Here is a 14821-nt window from a genome sequence, read left to right as displayed (position 1 = left end):
TTTTTGCGGACAGTACCGCAAGCTGCGGTACCTCGCGCAAAGAGGGCTTTGTAGAGTGGGACACTGGTATAAAAGTTATCAGTGTAGAGGTGATAACCTTTATCCAGCAGTGGTTGCACCAAATCCCACACAATTTTCCCACTCACTCCCAGGTCAGGAGGACACTAAGGGGGTTCAATCCTGGTGTCCTTTCCTTCGTACACTCTAAACCTGTGGGTGTACCCTGAGGTACTCTCACACAGCTTATAGAGTTTGATTCCGTACCTGGCCCTCTTACTGGGCAGGTATTGACGGAATCCGAGCCTGCCCTTAAAATGGACCAAGGACTCGTCCACGCAGATGTTCCTTTGGAGCACGTACACTTCAGCAAACTTTTTGTTGAAGTGTTCGATGACCGGCCGAACTTTGAACAGATGGTCAAAGTTGGGGTCATCTCGTGCGAGACACTGTGCATTATCGTTATAATGCAGAAACTTGAGGATGGCCTGAAAACGCGCCCGGACCATGACCATTCGGAACACTGGAGTGTTGTATAAAATATCAACACTCCAATATTGCGAAATTTCAGGCTTCTTCAGGATACCCATGTGGAGGACCAGGCCCCAAAACTTTGTCATTTCAACTGCGTCCACAGGAGACCAGTTAGTATAGGATGAAAGCGGGTTTTGCTCCAAAAATTGCCGAGCGTACAAATTAGTTTGCTCCACCATGTGGTTTTCAAAATCCTCAGAGAAAAAGACTTTGAAAAAGTCAATTTCTGTGAGGCCGGTGGTGTCAAACTTGATTCCTGATTCTGCCACAAAATCAGGAATCAGTGGCTCGTAATCTTCGGGGGGCGAGGTCCACACAGGGTTTGCTGAATCAGCTGCGGGCATGGTGGGCGCTGCCTCATCTTCTGTCCTGGAGCGTCTGCGTGGCGGTTCCGCAGGACCCGAGGAGGAAGATGAGGAGGGGGAAGAGGAAGAAGAAGAGGATGAAGAATCCGAAAAATAAAGAAAAGTCGGATCGTCATCCTCGCTATCAGTGTCGGAGGCAAGGTAAGAATATGCCTCCTCCATTGAATAGCGCTGTTGGGAGGAACGTGATGGGCGGGACATTTTTTTGTGTAAATATGGTGCTTGGGTGTACTTTATTTATAACCGTGTATGTGGTGGGGGGCTAGTGATTGGTGCACACTATCCTGTAAGAAAAAGCTAAAAGGAAATGTGGAAAAAAAGTCTAAAACAGCAGGACCTAGATATGGTAAGTGAACGGCGTCACTTACCAAAATTTAGTGGCTGCTGGATGTGTGCACAGGGGTGGCTCAAAGGGGGGGGGGTGAAAAAGAAAAATGGAAAACAGCCGGCACGAACTTTTATAAGTGAATTGCGTCACTTATCAAAATTCAGCGGCTGCTAAATGTGCAAACGGAAACGGCACAAAGGGGGGTAAAAAGAGGGGGCTGGGGGGATTGGGGTGGATGAATAGAGATCGGACAGGGATCAACAGTTAGGGTTGTAGTTAGGTGGCACAAAAAGGGGAGAAAAAATTTTAAAACGGCAGGCAGGTGGCGCAAAAGTGGGGTGGAGGGGGGTGGGGGATGGGGGGATTGGGGTGGATGAAGAGAGATTGGGCAGGGGTCAGTTAGGGTTGTAGTTAGGTGGCACAAGGGGGGGGAATGAAAAACGGGATGTGTGTGCGAAGGAAAAAAAGCGAGCACGAGTGTTGATCGGTGAACTGCGTCACCGATCAACGCTCGGTGGCTGCGCACGGAGGTGGCGCAAAAGTGGGGTGGAGGGGGGTAAAAATAGGGGGAAGGGGGATGGGGGGATTGGGGTGGATGAAGAGAGATTGGGCAGGGGTCAGTTAGGGTTGTAGTTAGGTGGCACAAGGGGGGGAGAAAAAAATGAAAAACGGGATGTGTGTGCGGAGGAAAAAAAGCGAGCACGAGTGTTGATCGGTGAACTGCGTCACCAATCAACGCTCGGCTGCTGCGCACGGAGGTGGCGCAAAAGTGGGATGGAGGGGGGGTAAAATAGGGGGAAGGGGGATGGGGGTGGATGAAGAAAGATTGGGCAGGGGTCAGTTAGGGTTGTAGTTAGGTGGCACAAGGGGGGGAGAAAAAAATGAAAAACGGGATGTGTGTGCGGAGGAAAAAAAAGCGAGCACGAGTGTTGATCGGTGAACTGCGTCACCAATCAACGCTCGGCGGCTGCGCACGGAGGTGGCGCAAAAGTGGGGTGGAGGGGGGTAAAAATAGGGGGAAGGGGGATGGGGTGGATGAAGAAAGATTGGGCAGGGGTCAGTTAGGGTTGTAGTTAGGTGGCACAAGGGGGGGAGAAAAAATGAAAAACGGGATGTGTGTGCGGAGTAAAAAAAAGCGAGCACAAGTGTTGATCGGTGAACTGCGTCACCGATCAACGCTTGGCGGTGCAAAAGGGGGGGTGGAGGGGGTAAAAAGGGGGTGAGGGGGCTAAAAGGGGGGGTGGACGGGGGATGGGGGGATGAAGATAGGTGGGGGGGTGAAGATAGATTGGGCAGGGGATCAGGGATCAATTAACACTTACAGTTGTAGTTTTCTTTCTTCTTCTTTCTTCTGCAGGGATTGTGATGCTACAAGCTGTGGCACCACAATACCCAGCACAGGAGCTCTTGCTGCGTCCGACCTCTCTGCAGGAATCCTCAGCTAGAGTGAGGACCCCTGCAGACAGGTTAGACAGGTCAGAGGCAGGTCAGGGGCAGGTCACAGAGCGGTCACATCGCTGCTGTGACCTGTCATTGGTGGGATCGAATGATTACATCGATCCCACCAATCCCTGATCTGCCTGGTGACCATGGTAACTGCCTAGGAATCGGAGCTCACAGTTCCGATTCCTAGGCAGGTCATGGCCAGGTCATCAGCAGGGCACAGAGCGGTCACATGGTGACCGCAGCTGTGCCCTGTGGCTGGCGCGATCGCCGATCTAATCGATCGCGCCAACCACTTCCTGCAGGCCCTGCTGGGCCAGTCCTAGGCTCCGGCCTAGGATCGGTGCTATTACAGCACCGATCCGGGCCGGTACCGTCAGGGCACAGCGGCGATATTGCGCCGCTGTGCGCTGCGATTGGCGCGATCGATTAGATCGGCGATTGCGCCAATCTGGGGGCTTTTCTCCGGTGCGTTGCCAGGCACCGGTCCTAGGATCGAGTACATCGGTACTCGATCCTAGCCTAGATTCCTGTTGTTTCAGCCAATCTGATTGGCTGAAACAAAGAGAATTGCTGTGATTGGTTGTTCTGAATTGAACAGCCAATCACAGCTCAGAGAGGGGCGGGCCAGGGCGGAGACTGCCCGGGATGCCGAGGCCATCTATCCTGAGGTAAGATGGCATCGGCATTTTAATGCGATCACCGCGACTTAAGTCGCAATGTCGCATTAAAGGGCATGACGTAATATTCCGTCCATGGTAATTAGGTCCATGGTCACATCGACGGAATATTACGTCAATTGTAGGCAAGGGGTTAAAAACTGCACCCCTCAAGGTGCTCAAAACCACATTCAAGAAATTTACTAACCCTTTAGTTGCTTCACGAGAACTGAAGTAATGTAGAAAGAAAAATCAAAATCAACTAACGTTTAACTTTATTCACAAAAAATTTACTTTAGACCAAATATATTTTTTTTGCAAGGATAACAAGAAAAAAAAGGACCCCAAAAATTGTTGTGCAATTTCTTTTGAGTACGCCGATACCACATGTGTGGGGGAAATCCATTGTTTGGGTGCACAGCAGGTCTTGGAATGGAAGGAGCACTGTTTGACCTTTTGAAGACAAAACTGGCTGGTTTCGAGAGCGCATGCTATGTCGCGTTTGGAGAGCCCCTGATGTGCCTAAACAACGTAAACCCCCATTTGTCTCTCCCCAACATCAAGTGTTGGGTGAAAACCCCTATACATATTAGATTGTTGGCTGATCCAACAGATATCGGCAGGTTAAGCCAACTTTAGCCTAATGTGTGTGAGGGTTTCAGATAGTTTAACATGGACCTGACAGATGATACAGGCTGCCCAATCTACAGGCAGCCTGTATCAGGCACTGGCTGCATGATCTCAGCCAATTATGTTCAACACTGAACTGAAACGCTGCGGCATTTCACAGAAAAACATACTTTAAAAGCTATCTGGGAACGAGCAGAGCTGAAGACTATATGGACAGGCATGTCCCTGACAGCTACTCTGCGCCTACTGCCCTGGATTTGTCAGGTCTCTACCTATGTGTGCAAACAGGCAGAGATCTGTCACTCCAGGGAGGCGCAGAAGATCCGCTTGTCCAACTAGTCTCCATTGTGGCTCAGTCCCCAGCAGCTTTTAAAGAAATATTTTTCTCTGAAATGCTGCAGTGTTACAGTGTCGAATATACATGGCTGAAATCATACAGTTTGTGTTTGATACATGTTGCCCGTAGATTAGTCAGCATGCACCAGCTGTCAGGTTACATTTAAAGACATTTCAGGTAATTTAAAGATTTCAGGCAATTTAAAGCAAAGGATTGAAATGTATGCTTCTTATAAATATAGTGTAGCTTACATACAACCTCCATATTTTAGCCTCCACAGCCTTAAATTGGAGAAAAAAGATGTCTATAATAGAACAATGTCATAATTGTCACTGTGAGCCTATTTGTACTCACAGTAGCACTTAGTGGACAAGGGCTTCTTCTTGACCAGGCTCTGCTTTAAAAGTGATACCCACACATAGTTTTTGCGTGTCTGTATACTTTTAGCGTAATTTCCAAGACTGTCAACTTTACTTTTTATTTTTGCTGGACAACTTCTGTAAAACTTACGGAGAGCTCTGAAGACAGATTCTCAGAAAGATCTTTGCCCGGACCATAGATCTTAACAGCTCATTTTCTTAAACACAGATTTCTCTGGAATAAGACATTGGATCGCAGCTATCTATTTATCATTCAATTCAAGTCTCCATGATCTGCACACCCATATAGACTGCTTAAGAGGGTGGACAATAGAGGAACTACACACGCGATACATCTTATTCTAGAACAATATCTGCACGTGCTTACCCATAGATCATTCTATAACATACTTCAAACCCACAGCCATTGTGATTATTTTACATCTTACAGATGTGGTTTTCATATAGAATTCTGCTATTGACCAGCGGCCACTTCATTCTTCCATATAGCTGATGTACTAACACATGTAGCGTAAACCCACGACGAGTGAGGAGTCTTTTAAACTGTCATTACATAAAACACTTACAGCTCTTTCTGGCATTCACTTAGCAGGCAAAGGACGCTAGATAGTATAACAATAAGTCAGTTGTGTTATTACTGCAGGCGTTTAAACTTATGAGAATCTATTCAAAGCAGAACTTTTTATTATAACAAAGGAAAACACGGTGAAAATCCATTAATTAGGTGATATAGCATATGAATAGTTAAATAGATATGTTGCTTAAAGGTTTGATTGCAGGCAAATTCTTAATTTCTTTATAGATCCTTGAAGTCCTATAAAAACAGATGTTGGCTTTGGCCCCACTCCTAAATGCTAAAAAGGGGTCTATTATTATGAGGGGCTTTGAACACTTATGTCCAATCAGTATTACTTACAAAAACTGCAAATTGTCTCTTCAGAGAGGAAGAGGACTAGAACTCTAGTGCCATCTATTGGAAGTAGCAATCCTAAAAGTCATTATTGACCCTCTAAGGATCCATGACTTATGACTTGGGACACAAGCCAAAACCAAAATCTCAATTGCAGACACTGTGTTTTGGAGTACTGCACCTCGTCAGTGCAAAGCGTGAGATCTGGTTTGGCTGGGTGAGAGGCGTTAGACCAGAATCCAAGACGTAACGTTTCTCCGTGCGGAGAGTGACAAGTCAAGCCTGACATACCAAGGTGAGGAGACTTTTAAGCCTTGCAATGCTCCTCTGGGAAATATGCAAATTGTCTCTTCAGAGAGGAAGAGGACTAGCAATCCTAGAAGTCAATATCGACACACTAACGAGTCTGGTCGCATAACTTAGGATAAAAGTCAAAACTAAAACTGTGCACACAGCTGTCAGGAATTGTCAGAGCAGGGTGATGTTGCTTCATTCTAACCATTAATGGTGAGGACCCATCTCATAAATCTGACTTAATATTTTGGGCATCTTACTGAAGTCAGTCAATTTGCATACAAGAGTCCATGTTGACAGTGGATCTTACCTCCAGATGCTCTAGAATATAAGGAGGGTTTGTCATGCCCAGTCTCAGCATTGCACCTTCAGGTATCACTTCAACCAACTTCCAAAGAAGAGTAGGAAGATCTGTGCCAATGTCTCTGCCATAGGCTCCTGTGTCTTCACTGGTCAGCCAGATTTCACAGACACCCTCTGCAAAGAAGCCAAAGAGATCAATTGTATTTAGTTCATCATACAGCTGTTGACTTTTAATTCCAGACTTCATGGGCATATTATGCAGCCATCCTGGACCAGCCTCTATACTGAAAGGTTATAGACAGCAGCAAGTCCCATGAGAAGCACCAGGTTATTCAGCTCATTCCACTGTATAACCACCATCCGACTGTAACTACACAAATTATTACAGTGTCTCAAATTGAGATTTACATCCATTGTTCATGTGGGGGAGGACACAATAGTATGAAATAATTGCATTATTCACAGAAAGATAACTGCGGATTTATTAATACCATCGTGGAGACAGTGCTTGACACAGTTTATAAATTGTGTGAGACATTGCTCAAATTAATAACTGTATACTATATTAATTATCCTTAATAGCAATGTTGTTTGCATCTACAGGGGTCTAGCAAATGTCTGATAAGCGTGGTGCAGGATTCACAACTATGAAATACCAGCGCCATAAATATAGGCACAGCAGAAGCCCAGAATATGAATCTGCCGATACACCACAACACAGAGCAAAGGCTTTGGGTATACAATTCTACTCGTAATCTTCTTTACTATTCGCTGTCTTTTTCTACGGTAGGTTTTTAACTTACACCCTCCTTAAAGGGAACCTATCAGTCAATTCATGCTGCCCAAACCACGTACAGAATGAATCAGAGCCAGCCTGCGTGACTGTAGACAGGTGTGTTTTTACGCTGAAACGTTCCAGTGTTTCAGATAAAACATATTTTGAAGATCTGGCCAGGGACTATATGCAGGAATAGACAAGACTAGTCCGGTGCAGGTCATGGCACACTTCTGTCCACCCCGCTCCGGGTGACTTTCACTTCTCTGCTATGTGTGTATATTGGGGAAACACTCATCAATCAACAAGAAAGCTGGGAGGAGAAGCCAACCAGGGTGGGACCAGACAAGCATAGTCAAAGGCCGGGCATTCAAACTAGGTTTTCTCTGAAATGCTGTGACGTACCAGAGAACAACAACCTGGCTACAATCGTGCAGCCAGGCTCTGAATCATGATGCCTGTGATTTAGGCACCTACAATGGTCTAAAATGTTCCCTTTAATTATACTCTTAGGGTCAAAAAATGTTTGTGATTTGAGGCATAAGCTTATTTTAGTTTAATAAAAACCAACCAATGATTTGGGGTCCTCTTTCTCTCGATGTACTGTATATTCCATATGTGTCTGTGTGTAACTAGCAAATAACTGTGAATTGAACCTGGCCAGGGTTTTGCAGTCATGATGAGGTAAGAGAGGACACATCAGTACCATCAAAAGACTTGACATTCAACAAACATATCTGCTCCTGTCTAATCGCGTATCTTCATAATTCTACCCTACCTAGAAGTAAAGGCAGTTCTTCAGGGAAAATTATATTTTCTACAGTGAAATGTAGTCTGCATGTAATGGTGTATCTCTACTCTTAGTATCTCATAAGCTTACATAGGTGGGGGTTCGTTAACTGGGACACCCAGTGTTGCTAGAAGAAAGGTGCTATCTCAGCTGAGATGTCAGGATCTTCAAGCTATATGGACTACTGTTGTCTGGCTCATTATAGCTGAATGCAGGTCTATGGACAGCAGGTAAAATAGCCCTTTGGGAAATACAAATTAAAAGTGGCTTTTCTGCTTCAAAGCTTCTACTTGTAAAGAGATATTGGAGAATTGTTCTACTACAGGCCAGTAGGTTTACATGCACTACCACGTAAACTAAAAGCAATAATTGTCGCTAAATAATACATACGGTTCAATCAAGGAGGGAAATAAAAATGTGTTTACTCATAAAAGTTGAAGAATTACAAGCCTCATCATAAAGCATGCTATAAAACAAAATGCCCACTGCCCCATTATACAGTGAGTCAATTATTTTCCACCCATCTGTATTCTGCAGCATCTTGTAGTCAGATCTATTCATTCTCCAGCTTTATGACATGAAATCGCACACTTAATTAACCAAATTTTAATGACCTATTAATTCCTGTATAAAACCATTCCATGACTGTCAATGCAATATCATGGGCAATCACTGCAGGTATAATTCTGTACCGATCTCTTACTGTTAAGTGAAACACAAGAAAGAAGGCAATACTATAATTAGTTTCTATTATTTCTCCATAAGACTTTCAGAATTGCATTTTATTAAGTTTTACAAATCTGGTCTGAAGTGTGGAGGGGGTATGTAAACGTTTGGTACAGGGTAGGATAAAGTCCTTTCATCAGGCCTTAAAATGCCAATAACATTTGGAAAATAACAATTCTGGAGCATCTTTCTTATGAATTCTGCATTGTGTTCCTCCTGGAAACATGAAAAGATTGTATAGTGTCTGTGTGACACGATCATCACTTAATGGACAGTGCCACAGTAACAAGGTTCTTCTCTTTATGGCACAGTTATATAAGCTTCTATACGGTTTCAGTGGGCAGAGTAGGAAGAAGAGATGCAAAGACCACCACTGGTGTCCAGCCTTCATCGTAGATCTTCTGCCCACTGTATGAAGTAACTGTGCAACTATCATCCTCCAATACATCAATATATATCACGTATTCCACTAGATTATGATGACTATTTTCAGAGGCTTGCAAAAGTATTGACCCCCACCTTGGCTGATTACCTATTTTGTTACATTAGAAACCGGTGTTTAAATATTTTTGCAACACGATTTGCGTTTGATGCATCAGCACTAAATAGTTTAAGTTGGTGAAGTGAATCGAGAAAAAGATAGGCATAAATTAAATTTATGGGATCAAATAAAAATTGGCATGTGCATATGTATTCAGCCCTTTTGCTATGAATCACCTAAAAATTTCTGGTGCAAGCAGTTACAGTACCTTCATAAGTCACATGCTAATTGAAAGGAAAGTCCACCTGTGTGCAAGCTAAATGACACATGGTCTGTCAGTATATGCACACCTTTTCGGAAAGGCTACAGAGGATGCAACACCATTAAGCAAGAGACACCAAGCAACACCTTGAAGACCAAGGAGATCTCCAAACCAGTCAGGGACCAAGTTGTTGAGAAGTACAAGTCAGTGTTGGGTTTTAAAAAATAAATCTCAATCTCTGATGATCCCTCGGAGCACCATGAAATTGGTCTGGGAAGGGACCAATATCTATGGCCCCATGCCAACCTATTAAGATGAGCCCACACTTGTCTGTTTAGCCTTTGCTGGTTATTGAAATATTCAATTTTTGGGGGTCCCCCTTTTTAGTAACCAGTAAAGGCTACACAGACATCAAGATTGTATTACATGGAAAATCTCGCAGCACAGCAGTATTCATACTGGGTGCTCTTGAATAAATGAATAACTAAAGCTGTGCAACACTTAAGCTCTGCTTAAAAGTCAGAAACAAATAGTTCTTTACATATTGTGAGTCACCCAAAAAGGCATCTATTTAGTAGAGATGTGCAAATCAATTTGCAGAACCCTGGTCCAGCAGTTACATAAGTAGTCCATAGCTGATGGCTAAGAACCTTGTGAACTGTCTGCAACCTGCAAGGGGTCCTAGAACTTCTTCTGATATGATATATGATCGCAGTGACGTCTCAAACCTGGCATGCTGAGGTGAGGAGTCGTTTAAGCCGCAATGCTCCTCTGGAAAATATGCAAATTGCCTTTCAGAGAGGAAGAGGACTAGAACTCTAGTGCCACCTATGGGAAGTAGCAATCTTAAAAGTCAATATAGACTTCCTAACGAGCCTTGTGACATGACTTAGGATAAAACATAAAACCAGAAACTCAATTTGCAGACATTGTGTTTCGGGGTAATGTCCCTCGTCAGTGCAAAGTGAGACATCTGGCTTCGCTGGGTGAGAGGCTTCTGACTGGGTACCAAGGGGTAATGTTTCTCCTTGCGGAGAGTGACAGGTCAAGCCTTTGACAACCTCGTTGGAGTGTCGATATTGACTTTTAGGATTGCTACTTCCTATAGGTGGCACGAGTTCTAGTCATCTTCTTCACCGAAGAGACAATTTGCATATTTCCCAGAGAAGCATTGGGGCTTAAAAGTGTCCTCACCTTGACATGTCACTCTCTGCAAGGAGAAACATTACCCATTGGATCCCGGTCAGATGCCTCTCACCCAGCCAAACCAGTTCTCACACTTTGCACTGACGAGGGGCAGTACCCTGAATCACAGTGTCTACAAATTGAGATTCTGGTTTTGGCTTTTACGCTAAGTCATGTGACAAAGCTCCTTGGAGAGTCTATATTGACTTTTAGGATTGCTACTTCCCAAAGGTGGTACTAGAATTCTAGTCCTCTTCCTGTCTGAAGAGACAATTTGCATGCTGTGACGCAACACACGCATGATGTCATGCAAGACCTACTAATCAGAAAAGGTGATGGATTACTGACGTGGTCGCTATACCAGGGTCCTTTGAATCGAACTGCTGAACTCTACTATCTAAAGATAGCAAATAATTAATGGAGGCCTAACATACAAAAAACAAATGTTATTTCGCAGAGAAAGTCAGAAAAAGTAACTATCAAGAAGTCGTTTTTCGTTGAACTATAAGGCTAAAGAATTGGTCCTTTAAAACTTGCAGAGAAAAGCCTTGTTGTGTGAGAACTGATGAAGGTCTATAAAAGATTGATGGAATATCTATACCTGTCCAGCCTTGTATACAAACACAATGCCTTCACCTAATACAGCATACCTTTTGTTGTACTGAATGGAGACTCTGAATGGGAATCAGCAGGATGACAAGCTGCTCTATTCCGGCGGCAGGCAACTCTGCTTGTCGGTCTGTGAAGCATTTTATCACATCTAGGAAGAGTTCTTGTGCACAGAAATAGCCTTTCATTCAGTGCTTCTTGGTGGTGAATCTCTCTATCCATCACTTCTAGCACCCAATATATTAGCTAGACCGGCAAAAAAAGCTCACATTCTTTAAAACATCTCACAAAAGCATAGGATCAACACAAGAAAGAGTATGGGTTTTTTTTTTTTTTTTTTAAATAAAAAAAAAAAAAGTTGTCAATCTCACATGTACAGCACAGGACTATTTTGCCATGCCAAAAAGAGGGAGAGGCGGCAGTGGATCGGGTATGTAAAAGAGGTGCAGTAAGATTTAATAATAAAAATAAGACATCTAGCCAAAGATTTAGCTTTTAACCAGCCAAATAACTTACCTTACTTTAACAACAGCCATTCCCCACTTGAAAACATTTGGGGTGGGGGTTATAGTTTGTGAATGCCACCTGGTCCGGAGAAAAATGTGGACACAGAGTGACATCATACACTTTAAGATAGTCGACTAATCTGTTGTGGAATCAAGGGAACACGTGTAGTCAAAGATAGACACGTAGGGAACATACACAGAACCCGTCATACTCCATCATGACATACAGTCATATGTAAAAGTTTGGGCACCCCTATTAATGTTAACCTTTTTTCTTTATAACAATTTTGGTTTTTGCAACATGTATTTCAGTTTCATATATCTAATAACTGATGGACTCAGTTATATTTCTGGATTCAAATGAGGTTTATTGTACTAACAGAAAATGTGCAATCTGCATTTAAACAAAATTTGACCGGTGTAAAAGTATGGGCACCCTTATCATTTTCTTGATTTGAACACTCCTAACTACTTTTTACTGACTTCCTGAAGCACTAAATTGGTTTTGTAACCTCATTGAGCTTTGAACTTCATAGCCAGGTGTATCAAATCATGAGAAAAGGTATTTAAAGTGGCCACTTGCAAGTAGTTCTCCTATTTGATTCTCCTATGAAGAGTGGCATCATGGGCTCCTCAAAACAACTCTCAAATGATCTAAAAACAAAGATTATTCAACATAGCTTTTCAGGGGAAGGATACAAAAAGTTGTCTCAGAGATTTAACCTGTCAGTTTCCACTGTGAGGAACATAGTAAGGAAATGGAAGAACACAGGTACAGTTCTTGTTAAGCCCAGAAGTGGCAGGCCAAGAAAAATATCAGAAAGGCAGAGAAGAAGAATGGTGAGAACATTCAAGGACAATCCACGGACCACCTCCAAAGACCTGCAGCATCATCTTGCAGCAGATGGTGTCACTGTGCATCGGTCAACAATACAGCGCACTTTGCACAAGGAGAAGCTCTATGGGAGAGTGATGCGAAAGAAGCCGTTTCTGCAAGCACGCCACAAACAGAGTCGCCTGAGGTATGCAAAAGCACATTAGGACAAGCCAGTTACATTTTGGAAGAAGGTCCTGTGGACTGATGAAACAAAGATTGAGTTGTTTGGTCATACAAAAAGGCGTTATGCATGCGCTGTATTGTTGACCGATTCACAGTGACACCATCTGCAGCAAGATGATGCTGCAGGTCTTTGGAGGTGGTCTGTGGATTGTCCTTGACTGTTCTCACCATTCTTCTTCTCTGCCTTTCTGATATTTTTCTTGGCCTGCCACTTCTGAGCTTAACAAGAACTGTACCTGTGTTCTTCCATTTCCTTACTATGTTCCTCACAGTGGAAACTGACAGGTTAAATCTCTGAGACAACTTTTTGTATCCTTCCCCTGAAAAGCTATGTTGAATAATCTTTGTTTTCAGATCATTTGAGAGTTGTTTTGAGGAGCCCATGATGCCACTCTTCATAGGAGAATCAAATAGGAGAACTACTTGCAAGTGGCCACTTTAAATACCTTTTCTCATGATTTGATACACCTGGCTATGAAGTTCAAAGCTCAATGAGGTTACAAAACCAATTTAGTGCTTCAGGAAGTCAGTAAAAAGTAGTTAGGAGTGTTCAAATCAAGAAAATGATAAGGGTGCCCATACTTTTGCACCGGTCAAATTTTGTTTAAATGCAGATTGCATATTTTCTGTTAGTACAATAAACCTCATTTGAATCCAGAAATATAACTGAGTCCATCAGTTATTAGATATACGAAACTGAAATAGCTGTTGCAAAAACCAAAATTGTTATAAAGAAAAAAGGTTAACATTAATAGGGGTGCCCAAACTTTTACATATGACTGTACATTATAATGATGGAGTATGGCTGCCATGTGTTCTGTATACAACATGAGTGACTGCAACATTTACAGCCAAATGAGTGTTACTACATATATGTAGAATCACACATTTATATGGATATGTGGTTAAAATAAAGTCTTAGGCCTGTTTCACACTTGCTTTTTTTTGCAGCGCGTTTTTCCCGCAAAAAAAAACGCATTGAAAAACGCATACAAAAGCATACAACTGCTGCGTTTTTTTCAAGCATTTTTATGAGCATGCAGGAAAAAAACGCAGCGTTTTTATGCGTTTGTATGTGTTTTTAGTGCGTTTTTACCGCGTTTGCGTTTTTTTCCAACATTAGGTGGCCCCTCACACTAACCCAAACCATGACTTTACTAACCCTAACCCTTAACCAAACCATACTTAACCCTAACCCTGACCCTAACCCTTAACCAAACCATACTTAACCTTAACCCTAACCCTGACCCTAACCCTGACCCTAACCCTTAACCAAACCATACTTAACCCTAACCCTGACCCTAACCCTAACCCTGACCCTAACCCTAAACCCCCTTAACTAACCCTAACTTTACCCAAACCCCTAAATTCCATTGTCTAAACTAATGGTAAAAAAAAAAAAACATGTGCAAAAAAACGCATACATAAGCATGCCAATGCGCACATATGCTCACCATAGACTTATAATGGGTGTCTTGCGGTAAAAAAACGCATTGCGCGCATGCGTTTTTTTGAGGCAAATCGGACGCACAAAAAATGCAACAAGTTGCATTTTGTGCGCCCGAGCGCATACCGCAAAAAAAACGCATGCGCGGTAAAACGCGTACAAACGCATGTGTAAGCGCACATAAGCGCATCCCATGCAAAGTATAGGAAAAAAAAACGCATGCGCTATTTAGCGCTAAATTACCGCGAAAAAAAAACGCAAATGTGAAACCAGCCTTACAATGTAATTCCAGTCATATAGAAAAAAGTGTATAAAGCAGACGCTTTCACAGTAATAGTTTCCCCAAATCACTTTTATAATCAATTTTGCCCTCAATAGAAGTCCATGTTGTTTTCAACGTTTGCGTCCGCAACGCTAGGAACAGAAACCTAGGAGACATCCTGGCCATGGTTTGCTCTACTATTCAGAGTAAAGGCCACAATATACATTAGATAGCACATGGCTCGTCTGACAGCCATCTCGCCATCTCTACTTACTATTCCATGGACAGGAAAGCTCCATTGGCCAAGCTCTCTTCGGTTCTCTAGAAGAGAGATGTTAGTAGACTCCTCTGGCAATCGCTCATCTTCAGGGAGAAGAAATTATTGACCATTCAATATCACCCGCAGAATCCCTTGCTCCCCCATCATTTGTTGGGGAAGAGTCAAGAGACCCACAGATTACAATGTTGGCCGATATTGTTAGGTTAGGCTAACTTAAGGGGCCTTTACACATAACGATATCGCTAGCGATATCGCTAA

At 43.1% G+C, this 14821-nt stretch overlaps 1 protein-coding gene across 4 annotated transcripts in view; it reads right to left on the bottom strand.

The window, feature by feature from the left end:
* CDKAL1 (CDKAL1 threonylcarbamoyladenosine tRNA methylthiotransferase) overlaps positions 1-14821 on the bottom strand; it is a 1068031-nt gene that overhangs the window by 494479 nt on the left and 558731 nt on the right. For all 4 annotated transcript variants that reach the window (XM_073566117.1, XM_073566115.1, XM_073566114.1 and 1 more), the window contains exon 10: positions 6188-6354. In XM_073566117.1, the coding sequence (XP_073422218.1) occupies positions 6188-6354 (167 nt within the window). The remainder of the gene's footprint in view (positions 1-6187; positions 6355-14821) is intronic.

Source organism: Dendrobates tinctorius, unplaced genomic scaffold, assembly GCF_039654945.1.
Source record: "Dendrobates tinctorius isolate UK_male_01 unplaced genomic scaffold, ASM3965494v1 ptg000004l, whole genome shotgun sequence".
In the NCBI taxonomy this organism is placed as follows: Eukaryota; Metazoa; Chordata; class Amphibia; order Anura; family Dendrobatidae; genus Dendrobates; species Dendrobates tinctorius.
The sequence above is the reverse complement of the archived record's forward strand: the minus strand, read 5'-3'. Positions and strand labels throughout refer to the sequence as shown.